General features: G+C 43.3%; 1 protein-coding gene across 3 annotated transcripts in view; it reads right to left on the bottom strand.

Annotated features, from left to right (window-relative positions):
* The window catches only part of RAVER2 (ribonucleoprotein, PTB binding 2), a 30149-nt gene that overhangs the window by 8496 nt on the left and 3543 nt on the right, over positions 1 to 18110 (bottom strand). The window contains exons 2-9 of one of the 3 annotated variants that reach the window (XM_090146835.1): positions 14910 to 14976; positions 11509 to 11978; positions 8191 to 8382; positions 6717 to 6843; positions 5713 to 5798; positions 2107 to 2211; positions 1807 to 1918; positions 436 to 704 (exon numbers count right to left, since the gene is read on the bottom strand). In XM_090146835.1, coding sequence (XP_090002961.1) covers positions 436 to 704; positions 1807 to 1918; positions 2107 to 2211; positions 5713 to 5798; positions 6717 to 6843; positions 8191 to 8382; positions 11509 to 11978; positions 14910 to 14976 — 1428 coding nt within the window. The remainder of the gene's footprint in view (positions 1 to 435; positions 705 to 1806; positions 1919 to 2106; positions 2212 to 5712; positions 5799 to 6716; positions 6844 to 8190; positions 8383 to 11508; positions 11979 to 14909; positions 14977 to 18110) is intronic. The other 2 variants (XM_090146834.1, XM_031603853.2) reach the window with 2 other exon arrangements.

Here is an 18110-nt window from a genome sequence, read left to right as displayed (position 1 = left end):
TTTGTATATACACACACCATCTGGAAATCGAAAGGTCCCACGCTGTGCCAGCACAATTGCTCCTGATTAGTCATGAAACTCAACCACAAGTCCAATTTTCAGTGTTTAAAAGGGACACTGCCCTTGAGATAATTTCATCATCAAATACTATGAAGCATACACATGGGGAAAAAAAAACCCCTCAGCGCTGTAAAAAGATTCCTTTGTTAATTCATTCGGACCACCAAAGAGCATTATTGTTCTCTCTCTATAATTCATAACTGAAATGACCTCAAAACATCTCATGAACGATCCTGTGATCTAACAGATTCTATGGTGAGGAAATGCAAAGAGGAGCTGCAGTTCACACTCGAGGTTAAGGAGAACGCTTGAGGTTAAGCGATGAGAAACAGCAGGAGAAGAGCACCAGCACTATCTCTGTGCAGCCTTCCTTACCCCCAAAGTCGTGTCAGTGCTTTTCAGTTGATTCAGTTGATTCTGTTGCTTGGCGTGGCCAGCCCGCAAGGCTCCTGCAGCAATGTTGGTTACACCCTGATGATATGGTTGCGATCCCGAGACGACTCCTTCAGCAGTCAGTGCTTTCTCTGGAGCATTATTTTGCCCTGGTATGGCTTGTCCAACAATGTGCTGATTTGGAAAGAATGGCAACAAGCCCATCCCTGCTGCTGCTGCTGCTGCTGTTTGAATTGGAGGCAGATTAGATGCTGCAGTCAACCATAAATGGAGAAACATTTCTGTTAGACAGAATTCATCAGTACTTTTTGCTGGTGGTTTTTATTAAGCGATCCAAAAAACACACATACAGATCTACTTCACAGCTATCACAGAACACTGACTTCTGGCTATAGCCTTTATTCTTCTGCCATATCGGAAGCAAACTCTATTGAAGGCTAATTCTATAAAAGAAAACCCTGAGTTCTCTCATTAATGCCTATCAGAACTAGTTACTCTCCCTAAAACACTTAGGAACAACATCACAGAGGATCCTGTGCAGGAATGCAGGGAAAAACCTCCAACTTCGACTTGCATTAGTAAAATCCTTCACAAATAGAACAGCTTGAACACATTCTCCAAAATTAAAATCTAGGCTTTCAGAATGGGTTTCTTTCTGTTTCCCAGAGAAGAAGGCCTTTCCCTGCTCCTGGCTACTGCCATCATCCAAGCTGCCTGTAGAACTGCAGAGTACATGGCTCTCAGTGAGGAAAGAGAAAGATGTTCTAATCACAACTCATCTTTCCTCATAGAAACTGAGGGCATCACTAGTGCAGGAATTGGCATTCAGAGCTGGTATCTGTCACAGATTGGACTTTAAAGCTCCCCTGCTTAACGAACTGAATGCAAAACAACTGTCTGCAGTGCTCCTTCAGCTACTCAGGTTTATCTTCTTTGGAACAACAAACCCCAGGATTCTGAATAAAAACACATTCCACCTGTGCTAAACCTGTAGTAACTGAACAAGCAGAATTTTCAACCGTCTGCAAATATTCAACAAATGCAACAGAGTACTCTTTCTTCCCTCAGTAAACAGATGAGAAAAATCCAGGCAACAAAGCAAGGCATTTCAAGTTCAAATGGCCATAACCTGCTGGATCTGCAGGCTGAAGACAGCTATATAGCAATATACTCTGTTAACCTGTGTAATTCTATAGCTAGATGACTTGCATTATTGTCCAGCTCTATGCCTACCTTCCTGTCAAGTAACAAAGTTCAAACATAGTTTGCTTTTGGCAGTGTGGGAGAAAGGAAGGTGCTTCATTTCAAGCTGAGCATTTGTACTGACTTGGTATGAAATAAAAGGTCATTTACACTTGAGAGCTTCTCCACGGGTTCCCATGCCTGAGCTCACTGATGGCATCACCCCTATTCCCAGCACAGTCTGCAGCAGCATTGTTGGAGGCTCTCCCAGCAAACCTGGTTTCTATAAGGAAGAATAGAGAGCTGTGTAAATGATTAAAACCTGTCTGCAGCTATTTCTTTCACATTCAGTTAATCTTTTCACATACTCTAGACAGTTAAATTCTGCCAGATGAGAAAAATAACAAAATACAATGATTTATCATTTCTAAGAATGTCCAAAGACAGCTGAAATTAAAGTGATGACCTTACACTATTGGCCTGGATGTTCTCCATTTTCATCAGCTGCTGCTGCGGCAATGGGAGTTGAGCAGGGCTCTGCAGCAGCAAGTTACTTGTGTTGCCCAGAATTGAATTCTGTGAAATTAATACAGTTGTCAGTTAGCAGTCATGGAAAACAGCACACTTCCAAAACATTTTTAGATGATCCTGCTTACAGAAATTTAAATTAGTTTCTGAATTAATACGACAAAGGAGAGCAGTTATTTCCTCCAGAGAACTAAATTAGAATCACAGAATCACCAAGGATGGAAAAGACCCCCAGCATCACCCAGTCTAACCACTCACCTACCACCAGTATTTCCCACTGCACCACGTGCCACACCAGTGCACCTCAGTGCCACATCCACACCTTTCTTCAGCACTCCCAGGTTGGTGACTCCCTGATCTCTGGGCAGCCCATTCCAGCACCCAACCACTCTTTTGGAGAAGAAATTTTTCCTAACACCCCACCTGCCCCTCCTGGTTCATTCACACAAAGTGACTTCAAGTTCTTTCAGCCTCTCCCTCCTAGCTCTTTTTTCACCTTATAACCACAAACACATTTTCTCATACCTTCTAACAGAACAAAGGTACACTCCAAATAGAATCTGGCTCCACTGACACCCTTTGGTCTAAGCCAGCAAGGAAACCTACCCGTGGCCTGAAGCCTCTGCAGAGAGACAAAGCAGAGATGGAGAGCTACCTACAGCATGCCAATATGAAAGATGACACACAAGGACTTCAGCAGATTACGAGCTGTATGAATAAGGACTTCATTGTTTGTTAATGTTTGCATCGTGCCTTGCATTGCGTTTCTAATACATAATCTCCACCAAACATCTGCACAGCTTCCAGGACTCCATTACAATTGGCAGGGACTCTCAATCCTTGCTTTGCTGCTGCCAAACAGTATCATTATTTTCAAAGAGCAACAGCCACAAGTTTTTATTCCCCTCCTATTGGGAGCTACCTACATGAACCTCTCCTCCACCAAACATTAAAAAGAATGTTTTCCAACAAACACTTCAAAAGATGACAACTTGTTAGCGCTGTGCTTTACACAGTTCACAAAATACTACTATTTTGCAGTCAAAATTCCTGGAATGCTGGTTGCTACCACAGCTGAGACACCTCACCAAGAGCCTTGGGGGCACCACGGCCAGACTCTGCCACTGCTACACCCCATGCTTTGTGCTTAGGCTCCAAGGAAAACTTACATTCACCCTGGATCCCAAGAGCACGTTGTGAATGCAGCCTTGAAACTTCCTGACAGCAACTCCTGAGAGTGATCTGCTAGGCAAAACATGAGTTGCTCTACAGACCTTTCTGTATCACAGTGCAACAATGGATACACACAACACTAACTGTGTCAAATCACAACCAGCATAGCCTTCCTTGTGCCCCAAATTTCTTAAATAGCATGCTCAGCAACACCAGGTAACGAAGCTAAAAGTTGAAAAGAAGCTCTCAGGATGTGTGGCTTTGCATATCTTATGGTCTCCTGCAACACTCCTTGCAGGTATTTTCAAGCTCTGGTTATACCTCTGTGTAATGAGCTCAGACCTTTCCAATATGGTCTTCTCTTAAAAAAAAAAATCCTTCAATTTTTCCAGCTCTTTAAAAACTGTAACAGTACACCAAATACATTATCTTATGAGCTACAGTGTTGGATACTGGAGTAAGAAACATGAAGTTTAAAACAAAGGGCCATATATACATTAGTTCTGCTATTAGCATCTGCTATTTTAACGGTGCCAGTGATCTCCAGCAGAAGTCACCCGTGGCTGATCACTGTTACCAAAGCCAATGGATGTTCCTTCTTCCAATAAAGATGTATTAGTTCAACTGGAAAGCATTCAGAAATAAAGATCAGATCGGTTAGAGCCCTCAGATTCCTCTCAGCTAACAAGGAATTGGTGAACAGCTGGATGAGTTAGGAAAACACGTCACTGGGAAAGTTCAAAATGTGTTGTTTTGGCACACGAAAACCATAACTAAGAGAATTTGCAACAAAAAAGTTAGAAGTCACGCTACCTCCGGGCTTGAAACAGTACTGCATGAATAACCCACTTGTTCACATTTCTCTTTCTTCAATCTCTTTTTTATCAGCTATTCTAAAATGCTGTCCTAGAGTTATGCTAGGAACATTGTTCCTACCCATTAAATTACTTTACAGAACTCTGAAAATAAAACAACAAGAACAAGATACAGAGGAAACTCAATCAGCATGTGACTTGGGGGTGGAGGGAGAGTCAATTCAGGACAGTGTCTGCTCCTGCATGCTGCACACTCTGTTTCAACACAGTAACAACAGTGACCTGGTTCTTTGCCTTCTGAGAATACTCTGAAATAAGTCACTGAATAACAGAAAAATGTGTCTAATAGAAAGGACTGGGATAATCAAATCACTGCCAATAAAATTCCGATTACTAGATCAGGTTTGGAGATAATTAATTGACAGGAAGCCTCCTGAAAGAGAATTAGACATGGAAGTCTATCCAAAAAGAAAGCACTAAGTCATTTGGCTGCAGAACTCTAAGCCAAAACCATTGGATCATCATCAATCACTCTGTTAGCTGTGTAAAACATGCCTCTCTCCAGCTGTGATTAGAAAACATTCACACTGCCTTCCAAGGAAGCAGAGATTCTCCAAGAGAGGGCTCTCATAACTAAATATACCAATGGAAAATGCTATTTACATACGAGAAGTACAAACAAATCATGGTGGTTTTTTTCATTGCACAATTCATCCAATGGGACAAAAGTCTTTCTTTAAGATCTGTCCTGTTTGCCAAAAGAACTAATAATGCACTGGACTTTACTTCCACATGGGAATTTCTGAAACATCAGAAACAGCAAGTGAAAGCAGTACTCAAAGGTACTTAAGAACAATCCCCTCTTGGTATTGAAGGTAAATGCTGGCTCTTGGCAAAGCTGGAGAAATGACAGAACCTGAAGCAGGCTGCTGGCCAGGAGAACTGCTGCAGGGCTGGGCTGTGCCTGTGGGCACTGCTCCAATCACAAGTTCATCCCCAATGTCCCTTGAAGGATTTACAGAGATTCTGGAGTCCGTATGGAAGTCTGATCCAATTTACATTACTTCCAGATAGTCTGAAAACACCTGAAGCAGCCTACAGCCTTGTTTCATTTTCTTTTTTTAGACTGAGGAATAACATTCGCAATTCCTATTTTTATGGCCTACATAGCACACTTCAGTTCTTTCAAGCTTTAAAATAAAAACGCTTCCAGTGATGCAAAGCTGTCTCTGCGTGAAGCACATATAGGCAGCTGAGAGAAAAATGGATGTGAGACCCCAGACCTCTGAATTGAGAGGTTTTTTGTCAGTGGTCTCTATGCCAGCAGATGTTAACAGATAGAAACATCAGGTAAAACAAACCAAGTCACTTGTGGACAGCAAACACAGTCTGCTCTTACATCACTCACCATACAGCAAGTGGTTGCTTCATTCTTTCCTATTTGTTTTGAAAGACTGCTTTAGTAACACCACTTGATTTTAGCTGGAAGTTTTTGAAACCAGATACCGAAATATTCTTTTTCATGCTGAGATCTCTGGAGATGTGGTGTTTTGATACCTACCTGGTGGACCTTATTCAGCTGCAGGAAAGGAGGGCTGACTGCTGTGTTCATAAGGTGAGGCAAACCTGCTGCTGCTCCCAGAACTCCTTCAGAAACAAGACAAGAGTTGCAGCATCTTTATAAGTCAGGCAAGTAATCACTTTCGTAACAGTTATTCTGTAATTTTTACATTTACCTACCAAATAAAGGTAGGTAACCTACCAAACTTTCTGGCACGCTAAGGGTCATTAGAATGAACCTTTCCATACAGTTATCTTTGATCTGCAATCAACAGCAATCAGAGATCAAACGTACTTGCATAGAGCTCCTCTGGAGCTGATGTTTTGCTCAGAGAGGCAGAAATGCTACAGGTGGTTGGCAGACAGGGGCGTCCCACACTATTTACTTAATTATATTTTTATCTTCTGATGTTATTGTTAAAATCGAAAAGCAAGAAGCAGTACAGCATTTTTGGAACAAATTCAGCCGTCTGCCACCTGAGACTTCAAATTATCTGTTCCTGTTCCTAATGCTGTCCCTACTACTCTCACTATCTGGAATATGGTGACTGCTTTTACTACGTTTGCTCACAGCCTCCCTAATGGAATGCAGGGAAACGATTCTGGCTGTTGCTGTTGTTACTGCTGGGTACAACTATGGCAGCACACCGTTGAGAAATGACTTCTAGACATGAAAGAAGAGGAGACACACTCAGGCTACAACATTCAGATCTCCAATCAGATTGAAACTTGCAATTGTAACGATGTCTGTGAAGGATGCTTGTTTTAAGCTTTACTTCAACTGATGTTGAGACCTTAGAGTGACAGTGAGGACCTTCCTAGGTAACACTAGCTCTATCCAGACAGCACAGTGTACCAAACCACCTCTGGCTTGTGAAAAGGCATCTACACAGACACCTTGAAGCTGTCTGCACAGATCTTAAGAATGTTAGTGTTTCCCCTCCTCTGCTGGAAGTCTTCACTAAGAACAGGGTTTCGTTTTAAACCAGCTGTAAAATGGCTTACCAGGTTTGACAGCGTGTCCACGCAGCTGGGGCTGCAGCAGGATTTGCAGCATTGCTGGATTGTTAAAACTCTTCATAATCTGCACTGGATTCGGCTCTGGAAGCAATCCTTTCCTATTATTCCTCATCTCAAATGGAGAGACAGAAAGATGTTAAAAACAGGAGAGAGCAATGCATCCATTGACATCTCTGGATAAATGCTGTTTCCTTGAACAAAGTATCCTAAAGAGGGAAGTTTGGACATGCACATCCCACACCTGAACAATTCACTCTCCCCTTCTGTCCCACACAGCTAACTGATGCTGCATAAGCACTGCCTTCACTCAGGAACCACGAGTGCTGTCCCCCCAGCCTGTCCTTCACTTCTCTGGGTTTCTACTCACACACTTCCTCCATCACTCTCTAACAGACCTAACAGCACCTGGATGCTTTCACTCTATATCAAGACTTTCAGAGTAGCTAGGTCTAAACCACTGCTCTGCATGGCAATTCAACCTCAATAATGATTATTTTCCAGACCACAAAGAGCTGATGTTAATCTTTTCTTTAGGGACATTTGTTTTTTCCTTCAAACTATGACAGTGTTATCAAAAAAGGAGAACACAAAAGATGGTCTTGTCATAGCCTTTAGGTTTTATGTCAGTCTTTGGGTTGGTTGCCAGGGGGAAGTTCTTCACAGAGAGTGGTGAGGTGCTGGAACAGCTGCACAGGGAGGCTGTGGATGCCCCGTCCATCCCTGGAGGTGTTCAAGGCCAGGTTGGATGGGGCCCTGGGCAGCCTGGTCTAGTATCAGATATGGAGGTTGGTGGCCCTGCATGCAGCAGGGGTTTGGAGCTTCGTGATTCTTGAGGTCTCTTCCAGCCCAAGCCATTCTATGATTCTATGATAGCCCTGCTTATCTCTTTTATAAAGATTTGGGCTAGAGCTACCCAAAGTAATGCTTCTACTTTTGATTCTACTCTTATGACAGCTCCTTGTAACACTTATCCAGTTTTCTAGGAAATAATTTGATATGACAGGTGGGTATAGAAAGCTTTCTCCTGTACTGAGCATGAAATTAAACTATTTCTCTACCTTGAAATTTACCTTAAAACTGACAAATTGCCTGTTTTACACCAAAACCGAAACTCCATTTTAGCTCATCAAATGCCTCCACCTCCATTTACTTCTATTCCGAAGAGAAACAATTTCTCTGGCAGAAAACTAAACTTAACAACATCCCAGAGCTCTGTAAGTATTACCTTATGTACCTTCCAGCTCTGCTTTGGCTCCTTGCATTACGTGGCTGTGTTTAGGAAGGAGACTAAACTGGGCCGACTGGTTAAAAAAAAAGCCAACGCACAACAAAACCCAAGCAGCTAACACATCCAAAGGCCTGGCTACCTTTCCTAAACAAAGCAGCTGAATGCCTTAGAGACAGTTTAGCTTGCTCGGGGTGTAACAAACTCATTCTGAAAACATGTATAAAACCTTACCATCCTCTGTGCTGCGATAAGCGCTGCTAACGTGCTTCTGCCCGGCGCTCCTGGAGCACAGTATGACACCTGCACTCTCCTCCCTTTGATCACCGTGCCGTCCATCGCCTCCTGCACTTTCTCAGCCTGCTCTGCAGTTTCATACTCGATCACTGCAAAGTCACCAATGCAACTATCTTCATCCTGAGCAAACTGCAACAACATTTCACAACACGATTCAACAAAACGGAGAATTTTAGGAACTGTCTTGAAATGCTTTCACCTGTATCCTACTCTGCTAACAGCTGAGGGATGATAACATCTACCCAAATTAACGTGTTTCTTTTTGAAGCATTCCAAGCATAAGATAAGCATCATAGCTTCTCATTAGACTTGGTACGTTTGTTGTGACTCCTTGAATTACCACCACAACTTTCATTTCATGGTGAACCTGAATTATGAAACAGTTAATTTACATAATGAAAAAGATGAGGAGGAGGATTTCAATACAGCCACGCGCTACGGCGTTTGTTTTTATTATTATCAGTTTGCAGGAGAAGAATGACAGACTCTTTACTACACTAAAAGAAATGTCATTCATCAGACTACATGACAGCTGCTGAACCACGTAATGCTGCACATTCTACTGCTGTATTCTGCCTTGTAGGAGGGTTGAAGTCTGTGGTTGAACGCAGTGCCAACCACAGAAGATGCCAGACTGAGCAATCAAGCAGACTGCAAAGAGGCTTACTTGTCAAACAGTGCTCTGCCCTTTGTTTGCAGAGTTTTTATAGCAGAATGAGCAGATTTAAATCCAACAGAACAAAACAAGAGGGTGAAAAGGGAGGCTATAAAGCTTCAGCAAAAATAGCCAGTCCCCCAGCTTAGCTTCACTGGTGAAGACACAAAGTACCTATGAAAAAACACTGGTTTGCCACTATGGAACTTACTGCAGTTGTAGAGAAAGGAATGAGTTTTCCTTGTGCACTCTGTTGAAGCAAAGCAGTAGAAGATAACACACATTCCCCTAAGTCCTAGGAAATGTTGTCTGAGAACCACATAACAACACCTGGATTCAGCTGCTCCTCATAGAACATTTCTATTTGCAACAGAGAAGTAATCAAGTTGGCTTCAAAAATGATAGCTTATGAAAAATGAAATAAATCAGAAAAATTGCTGTCCTGGTTTCAGCTGGGGCAGAGCTCATTTTCCTCATAGCATCTGGTAGGATGCTAAGCTTTGCTTTAGGAGAAAAACAATGTTGATAACACAGTGACATTTTAGTTGTCGTTGAGCAGGGCAGCACAGAGCCAAGGCCATTTCCATTTTTCAGCTCCTCGTGCTGCCCTACCAGTGAGGGTGCTGAGACACAAGGAGCTGGGAGATCCCAACCAGGGCAGCTGACCTACATTGGCCAAAGGGATATTCCATCCCATATGGCATACATGGCTGTGGGGAGTTGGCCAAGGGCAGCTGCTGCTTGGGGACTGGCTGGGCATCAGTCAGTGGTTGAGCTAACATGCCGTAGGTCTCTTGTTTTGTAAATACATATTATCATCATTACTATTATTATGTTCCTTTTCTTAGTGCATAGTTTTTCACCTCAACTCATCAGTTCTATTTGCTCTACCTTCACCCTCCTCTCTGCCTTATCCATAGAGCTGCTTCCCCTGCCAGCCCTTGCCACTGCTCAGAGCAGAGCCTCCCTTACCTATCAGTACTGCCAGGAGACACGAGGGACAGCCCAGAACACACCACACATCTGTTCTGTGAGAGTTACTGGGAATAAATCTTAAACCATTATAAGTAAACCTACTTTTCTTGTGCTACCATGCTTCTACTACTGACATGTGTAAATTCACTGGGTAATACATAAGTTCCAGGAAGTATGACAACATATCTTCTTGGGTATATTTTTGTCTGGATGTCTGTTTTATGAAATAAATACCTGTTAATTCCTATCCTTTATAGAAACACATATTTAGTGCCATTTACTGACAGTGTAAATGCAAGCATACTCTCCTCATCTACATGAAGTGAAGCTTATGCATTGTTATAATTAAAGAGGGAAGGTAACATTTTCAATTGCCTTTAACTGCACGGTAGAATGGTGTTGCCAAAAACAATCTTTATCAAAGAAGCATATTTGTCTTTGAATTTCCTAATTTTAAAAGAACATTGAGAAATTGCTGAGGGACCTGATAACAGCCTCAGGATTATCTGAGGGCTAGAAAAATGCCCCAAGCTAAAAGACTTCACAGCATCAATATGTTCAGCTAATTAAAAGACGACTGAGCAAGCGACTGGTTTACAGCATGTAATGCATTCTCAGGAAGAAAATAGTGGGGAGCAAAGGCTCTTCAACCTTGTAATAGCAGAAGTGAAGCTGAAGCCAGAGATGTCCAACCATAGAAACATGCAGAAGTACAAAAGAAAGAGGGATGGGCAGTTATTTGCTATGTATTCATCTCCTGGTATATCTGGATCGAGCAATCATAAGGATATGCTTTAACCAATTGCATATGACTGGGGCTCAAAACAGCTCTAGGGAAATGTGATGGCCAACAGGTGGTCAGGCTAGACAGCCTAATGGGCCTTCTGCTCTTAGACACTGAAAGCCTCTGGTTACTGATCCTTGAAGCTAATCCCTGAGCAGCCTTCCAAGACACTCGAGGAAACAAAAAACAAGTGAAATCATACCCAAGTGCATGACTACAAACAAAGCTTTCTTTCTATGGCCTGTCTATGCTACTCTGGCCTGCAACGCTTCTACAAGCAACATGTCATGGTCTAGCATCTCAGAAGAAAACGTTTACATTTGCAAAGGCTAGAAAGGATCTCTCTCTTCTGTGCCTGCAAGTAGCACTTCTATCACAGGCAAGTCCAGTGGCTCCAAGATCCCAAGCCTACAACTTACCCAGCTAGGGAAAAACACTTTATATATACATACATACACACACATGCATATTCTACATGAAATGTTGCACTTACGGCGTTCATAGTCAGGCTTCCTTTACTGAGCAATAAAACCATCAGCAATATTCACTTTAAAAGCCCTCTAAAATATTTCTAGAACGATATTCAATAAAATATATGGGAAAGGGATGTGCTATAAACATTTTAGTGGTGCTTAACAGCAGTGGTCTCCTGCAGAACTCCCAGATGGCACATCCAGTCAATGCAAGCTCACACCAGTAACACATCTGTACCACACCACATACTGCAATGCATACTCATTCACAGCTTAAGTGAAAAAAGACAAGCAAGCACTGTAGGATGCAAATACAGAGCTATTTAAATCACAACCTACATCTTCCAAAAAGTATAAATTCAACATACCTGGCAGAATACAGGTTTATACTGTAGCGAGAAAGCCTGCAACAGTTCTTTAGAATCAGAGAAGTCCTTTTGCAATTTATCTACACAAAGGCACTTGGAGTGAATTAGATTTGTAGTCAGCTGGTTCACATCCATCCACTGTGCAAAGAGAGTGCTCTCATCTAACTGCTTCCCCAGAAGTTCCAGTCTCGCCTTTGCAGCAGAGTCCTTCTTCATATATTCCACAAAGCCATAGCCCTTGGAATGACCAGTAACTTCATTATAGACCAAAAAACACCTCTCCACATTGCCATAAGCACGCACGAGTTCTTCAAACTCTTCCAATGTAAATGAAATAGGCAAGTTGGTAATGCACAGCAAAGCATCTGTTGGCTGGAGTTGCACGGATATTTCTTTTCCACGAAGAGAGTACTGGTGAAACTTCTGAATTGCATTTTGAGCCTGCTCTCCGTTTAACAGAGTAACAAATGCTGAAAGAGACCAAGGAATGTTACGTTACTTCTTACTTTGAAAATAAACACTGTAGCCCACTTCCTCTAAGGAAAGCAAACACAAAACACAACCAGTGCAAGTCGTAATTCTGTCCTCTCCCTCATCACTCTACTGGAGAGGTGCCAGCACTCTACAGGACAGATCTGACAGTCCCTGCCTGTCCCCTGTCACCCAGCTATGGGCAAAGGTGGGCCAGCACCCTTCCCTGCTGGGCAGCCATGGGATGAGCCACATGGAGGCCCTCGGCATAAGGCCTGGTGATGTTGTGGCCACAGTGCAGTGGGCTGGATGCTGGCCCAGGATGGTTGTCTCCTCACCATGGGGCTGGGAACACTGGGCAGAGAAGCAGGGCTGCCTGTGGCAATGGAGGGTGGATGCTCTGCCTGCTTGACAACCACTAGGCCTTGGCAGCATGGATGTTCCAAGATAGATGACATGGTCCATGTCGGCCAACTACTGGCTGTGAAGGAAACAGAGGATGGGGAGCTGGGGCATGAGGCTGGGGCAGCCCTTGGGAGGGTAGCAGGGGCTGCCCCCAAAATTAGGCTGCTGTTTCTCCTTCCTTTGACAGCCACAGCCTCAGATGTGGATGTGTCCACACAGCAGAACGCTCTCATCCCCCCAACTCCTCACCACTCAGCTGGAGACTGAGGACATTTTACACTTCCCATCCTTTGGATGCATAAAATGAAAAGCTGATTCTGCACGTGTCTAGAATGAACTCTGTGAAGAGCTCCACATTTTTAAAACGTTCTAGCCTGAAAATGAATTGAAATGGGAAAGTTAACCCACAGAAGGCATTAATGGTTATCCATTCACATTTTCCTCTCAGGTTTCACTCTCAACCCTTCAAATGCCACCCTTAAGTGTCTGTGCCACATCAAAGAAACACCACAGCCCTGGAAGTGGGGGCAGAAACACCACAGCCCTGGAAGTGGGGGCAGAAACACCACGGGACAGCTCTGCTTGCTGCAGGCTGTGCTGTGGCCTGGAGAGGCCCGCAGCCTGCTTAGCACCCATGGTGGGACATGGGCCACCTGAATGCATTCAACCAGAGCAAACACAACCCTCCCTGTACCTCCTGGAGACAGAGCAGGAAGCTTTTTCCATTTGCAGTTTGCTGCGGGTACTCATGATGAGGATGGAAAAAACAAGGAGCCCAGTCAGAAAGGTCCAAAGGAAAGAGATGAAACAGCAGCAACAATACTCAGTCCAAGAAACTTGTCTGGAACCACAGCCCAAAAACTGTGCTAACCATGTTTTCGTATTCTATATCCAAATTTGGAGTCTGTTGTCCAGAAACAAGTATAAACAATGCTTTCCTCCTCACTACACAATTATCACTTTTGTAAGAATAACACGAGCCAAAAAAACACAAAGCTATCCCAAACCTCAGGGCAGCACAGAATTCGCTGCCATAAATCAGATCTCCCAGCACAGTTATTTAGACAATGCTTTTTAATTCTTTTTTTTTTTCCTCCTCTTTAAGACAGCATTTTAAGTAAAATTTTCTGCCTCCTTTCTTACCCGTGACCACACTGCGACTACAGGCAGATTTCTGCCAGTCACAGCAAAACACACCACACTGAAACACAACCGCTTCCTGAAATTCAACTCCAGGAAGCTCTGGTTGCAAGATTATTCTTTAAACAGAAAACATCTTTCATTCCAGATCACCTATTAATCATCTGTTTCTCCTACCATCATCGCTGCACTTGTGCATAAAAAAAAAACCCAAATGAATTGTAAGATGGCACTGTTCAGAGGCAGAAATGCTAATATTTTCTTTCCTGTCTAAATAATCAGAAGTTACAACGGTCAAAAGGAAGATTTCTAAGTAGAATGTAAACATTCATAAGGTGTTCTAAAGCAAGCTCTAATCTGGGCTGTAGCTCCGACTACAAAGAAAAAGACACAAGTGAAGTGTTGGTGCCAAATGCAATACTTGAGATGCCAGTCAAAGGGAACGTTGTTACACCTCCTGAAGCTGTTAGCTTGAACAAACAGACAAACAATGCATTTGCAGTGGGTTTTACAATTTGCAGTACTGGTAATCAGCTAAAGATGAGGTGGCGTAGAAATCAGCAGTTTGGCTCTCAAGGAAATTAAAACATTCCTGGGCAACCTACATTATTCTGCAAGCCAGTGTTCTGACACAGCATCACATATTTCTGTAACAGCACAATATCTGGTATTCTAGGAATAGTTACATAGAAGATATGGATAAAAGACAGCAAATTTTAAAATTGCTCTTAGCTTTTTTGAGCTAAAAATGCTTCCTCCAAATGTTCTGAGATCATTAAAGGCTGCTTCCCTGAGTTTACTGTTATTTTAAATGAGCTTTTGTAGTCTTGTGAAAGTCTTGTTTTCACTCTGCAAGACCTGTGAGAAGGGGAAAGTCTACAGAACTCTACAAGGTTCCAGTTGGGTCCACTGGACATAACATGTATTTGACAAAAAATAAATAAATACATACAAATGGAGTTCCTCACACAAGCAGTGCACACTAAATAAGTATGTCCATCCCCACAGAGGGTGATGGGCATATGGGCAAACTGTGCTTAGTGGCTTTCTACAGCAGCATTACAGTATTGGTGGATAAGGGAAGAGCAACTGGTGTCACCTACATGGACCAGTGCACAGCATCTGACACTGTCCCACACAAAATCTTTGTCTCCATACCAGACAGAGATGGATTGGGTGGATGGACCACTCATGGCTAAGGCTGGACTGCCACACTCTAAGGGTTGTGGTCAACAGTTCGATGCCCAGATTGGGACTGGTGACAAGTGGTGTCCCTCAGGGGTCAGTACTGGGACTGGTACCATGTAGCATCTCTGTTAGTGACACGGACAGTGGAATTGAGTGCAGCCTCAAATGCATTATACTGGAAGATTTCGTGTTCTTACCTGTTCTTTTATTTCTGTCCACATAACAATACTTTATTTCATAATCTTTAAATAAGTCATGGATCTCCTGCAAGAGAAAAGCACAAGTAACATCAGCTAAATAACTCACCAGATCAAATGCATAAGTGTATAAATTCAGTTTATACTTTTTAAACAAAACTTTCCCAATAAACAGAAAATCTCACCATAGAAACACTATCAAATATTTGTTTTCTGAAGAGCTGGTTACGCTATGCAGCAATGTTTTTATCTCCTGCAAAGAACTGTCTTAATGAACCTCATTTACTTTCTTTTCCTCGCACAGCCACGTGAGCAGAAGGTGACATGCTGCTGACTGCCTTTTGATAAAGACAACACCATAATTCATTAAATAGCAAACAAAAAACTTTCTGAAAAGTACAGCTATTACAGTTAAAATTCCAGGCAGACATGAGATAGCAGCAGCATCACATCGTGCAGTTTGCCGAGGGCAGACAGCGCTGTCACACAATGCAACAGCTGCTTTAGTTTCCTCCGACTGCTCAAGTTCACTTCAGGAGTTTTTTGCTCACTTAATAATGAATATTCTTTCAAGCAGCAGTGAATCCTGACCAGAGCACTCTGTGTAAAGTATCCTCTGGCAATTACTGCACAGGCATCCAATGGAGAACCAACCCCAAGGGCATTGTTTGCTCCCATAAATTAACAGGGATAGAGCAGGGGAGTGGGAGGAGGGGGTAGGAGTGACCCTAAGAGCTGCGTTAGGTTGATCTCACTGCTCCCCAGCACGAGCAAGAAGTTCACATGCCCCACAAACACCATGCTCAGCAGCAAGGATGCAGAGATGGACGTGAATCATCCCAAACGAGCAGCATCTTGACACGTTTATTGTTTCAATTGGGTCTCCTACATTGCAGCGAGGCCAGCTGAGTACAAAAACAATCAAGAGATGTTGTCTGAAAGCTTGACTGCAGCCCACTGGCAGGACAGCATCCTGCCTGCCAGCACACTAATTCAATACCTGCAGCCTGGAGGTTAATTGGGTTCTCCTGACTGCTATCAGGTGCACACCTTTTAGTCCAGGGAACGCCAGTCTCTAGTTTCACTAGCTAACAGCTGTCAAGCTCTGCATTAATAAAACAGGAGAGTGCTTCTCGAGCCATCAGCCATCCTGATCAGACATGGTGAGGATATGGTTTCTGACCAGCAAAACGAGCTGTGCAGACTGCAGACACTGATGATGGTGGGTGGGAGGCCTGGCTGTCCCACTGACAACTGGAGGGCAGCCCAACTCAGCCATGAGCAGAGATGGCATTACATACAAAGTTTTGTGTGCAGCTCAGCTCCACCATGGCACTGATGGCAGCAAGGCAAGTATTTCTGTTCTGCTCAGACAAAGGGTGATGTATTTATCTCTCCTTAGTTCTCCTACAGGAGTAACATGGGTTGGACTCGATGAGCTCTGGAGGTCCCTTCCAACCCCTACGATTCTGTGATTCTGTGAAAGTTTTACATGGAGGATGAACACCAGGAAATAGTATTTCAAACAGCTCTCAACCCCCCTGTGAGACTTTCACGAGCTAGATGATTTCCCAAAAACTGTCTGAAATTACAACTGCGAGGGAGAACAGCCTGCAGCAAACTTATCTTCACAGGATAACTGCGAGCTCTCATATTAAAAACAACAAGAACGTGATGCAGTCTTAAAACGAGAACCCAAAGTAAGCTGAAGAATGTTAAAAGAGCACTGCCAGGATTTTGGGGTGATGTGCACACATGGTGGCACAGCAGCTCTCCCTCCCAGGACGGAGCTCAGTGCAGTACTCCAGCAAAGGCATTTTGCACATCAGGACCGTGTGAGACAAGGCACAAACAAAACACACCGTGCTGACTCTTATGCCAATTATGCTCCTTCCAATTCAACAGATATTTAGCTATCAGTGTAACACAGTCTAACATTCTTCATAATATTTTCAGAAGCACTAAGCCAGCTTTAGAGCTTGTGGCCGATGTAACAGAGAGCCTCAGGCACTTCTTTAAATCTTACCCTGTCTTTCAACTCGAAAGGAATGGAGGCTATTTCCATCTTAATTTCACTTAATGGTACACACCAAAGGCCCCAGGGTTCCCAAAGGAAGCATCTTGCCCCAGTCCCACATCCCAGCAGTGAGCAGGGCATGGGGCAGCCAGTCCTCAGCAGGAGCTCTGACCACCAGCTGAGAGGCAGCCCCATGGCACCCAGCTGTCATTAAGCCTTCCATTTTCCTACAGGTGGACTTTCTAAAGCTGGGTAATCTGAGCACTGGGAAAAATTATATTCTTAATAAGAAAATAATCAGAATTGGCAGGAAAAGCAAAACCAAGTATATCCAAGGGGGTTTAAGAGAAAGCATTTGTAAATATAGGCTGGACACACTTTGAAGTATGTTATGTAAACTTATATAAACTATGTTAAAGTACATTATGTTGGAAGGCCAGGGTTATCCTGAGGTGCATCAAAAAGAATGTGGCCAGCAGGGTAGGAAGGTGATCCTCCCATCTACTCTGCCCTGGAAAGGCCACATTTGTAATATTGTGCCCAGATCCAGACAGGGATCTCTCGGAAGGGATCCAGCGCAGGGCCACAAAGGAGGGAAGGCTGAGTAACCTGGGTCTGCTCACCTGGGGAAAAGAATGAGGAGAAATCTGATTATAAATATCTAAAGGAAGGTGGGATGGCACATGGATACAGCCAGGCTCTTCTCAGTGCTGTGTAGTGATAGGGCAAGGAGTAACAGCCTTTTTGTTTGAGGACTGACTTCCACATCTGCATGACCAGACCCTGCAAAGGTCATTAACACTCTAATATACACAAATGTTGTCATTTAGACAAGAGAACAGCAACTTCTTCATAGACTTGAGATGGGCAGGGAATGAAAAAAAATATTTTTCTGATCTTCCAGAGTTGTGCTGGTGTGTTGATAAGAGGAATGCTATGGGATTGGAAATGAACGTCATCATCCTGAGCACAGCACCATGTATGGATGCTAAAGGAAAGATGAAAAACATCACAATCCAAAACACAAAACAAATCTCTGCCTGGGGTAGACTAGGTCAGTTTCCTATCGATACCCACATGTTTTATCTCTCCTTAGGTTCCATCATACCATAGCAGAACTACAGGACACGAAAGTAATTAACCAGCCCCACTTTACATCAAGTCCTGCACTAAAGCAGAACATC

The sequence above is a fragment of the Phasianus colchicus genome, chromosome 9 (assembly GCF_987193195.1).
Source record: "Phasianus colchicus chromosome 9, bPhaCol1.hap1.1, whole genome shotgun sequence".
Lineage (NCBI taxonomy): Eukaryota > Metazoa > Chordata > Aves > Galliformes > Phasianidae > Phasianus > Phasianus colchicus.
Note: the sequence above shows the minus strand (reverse complement) of the source record. Positions and strands in the feature narration are given on the sequence as shown.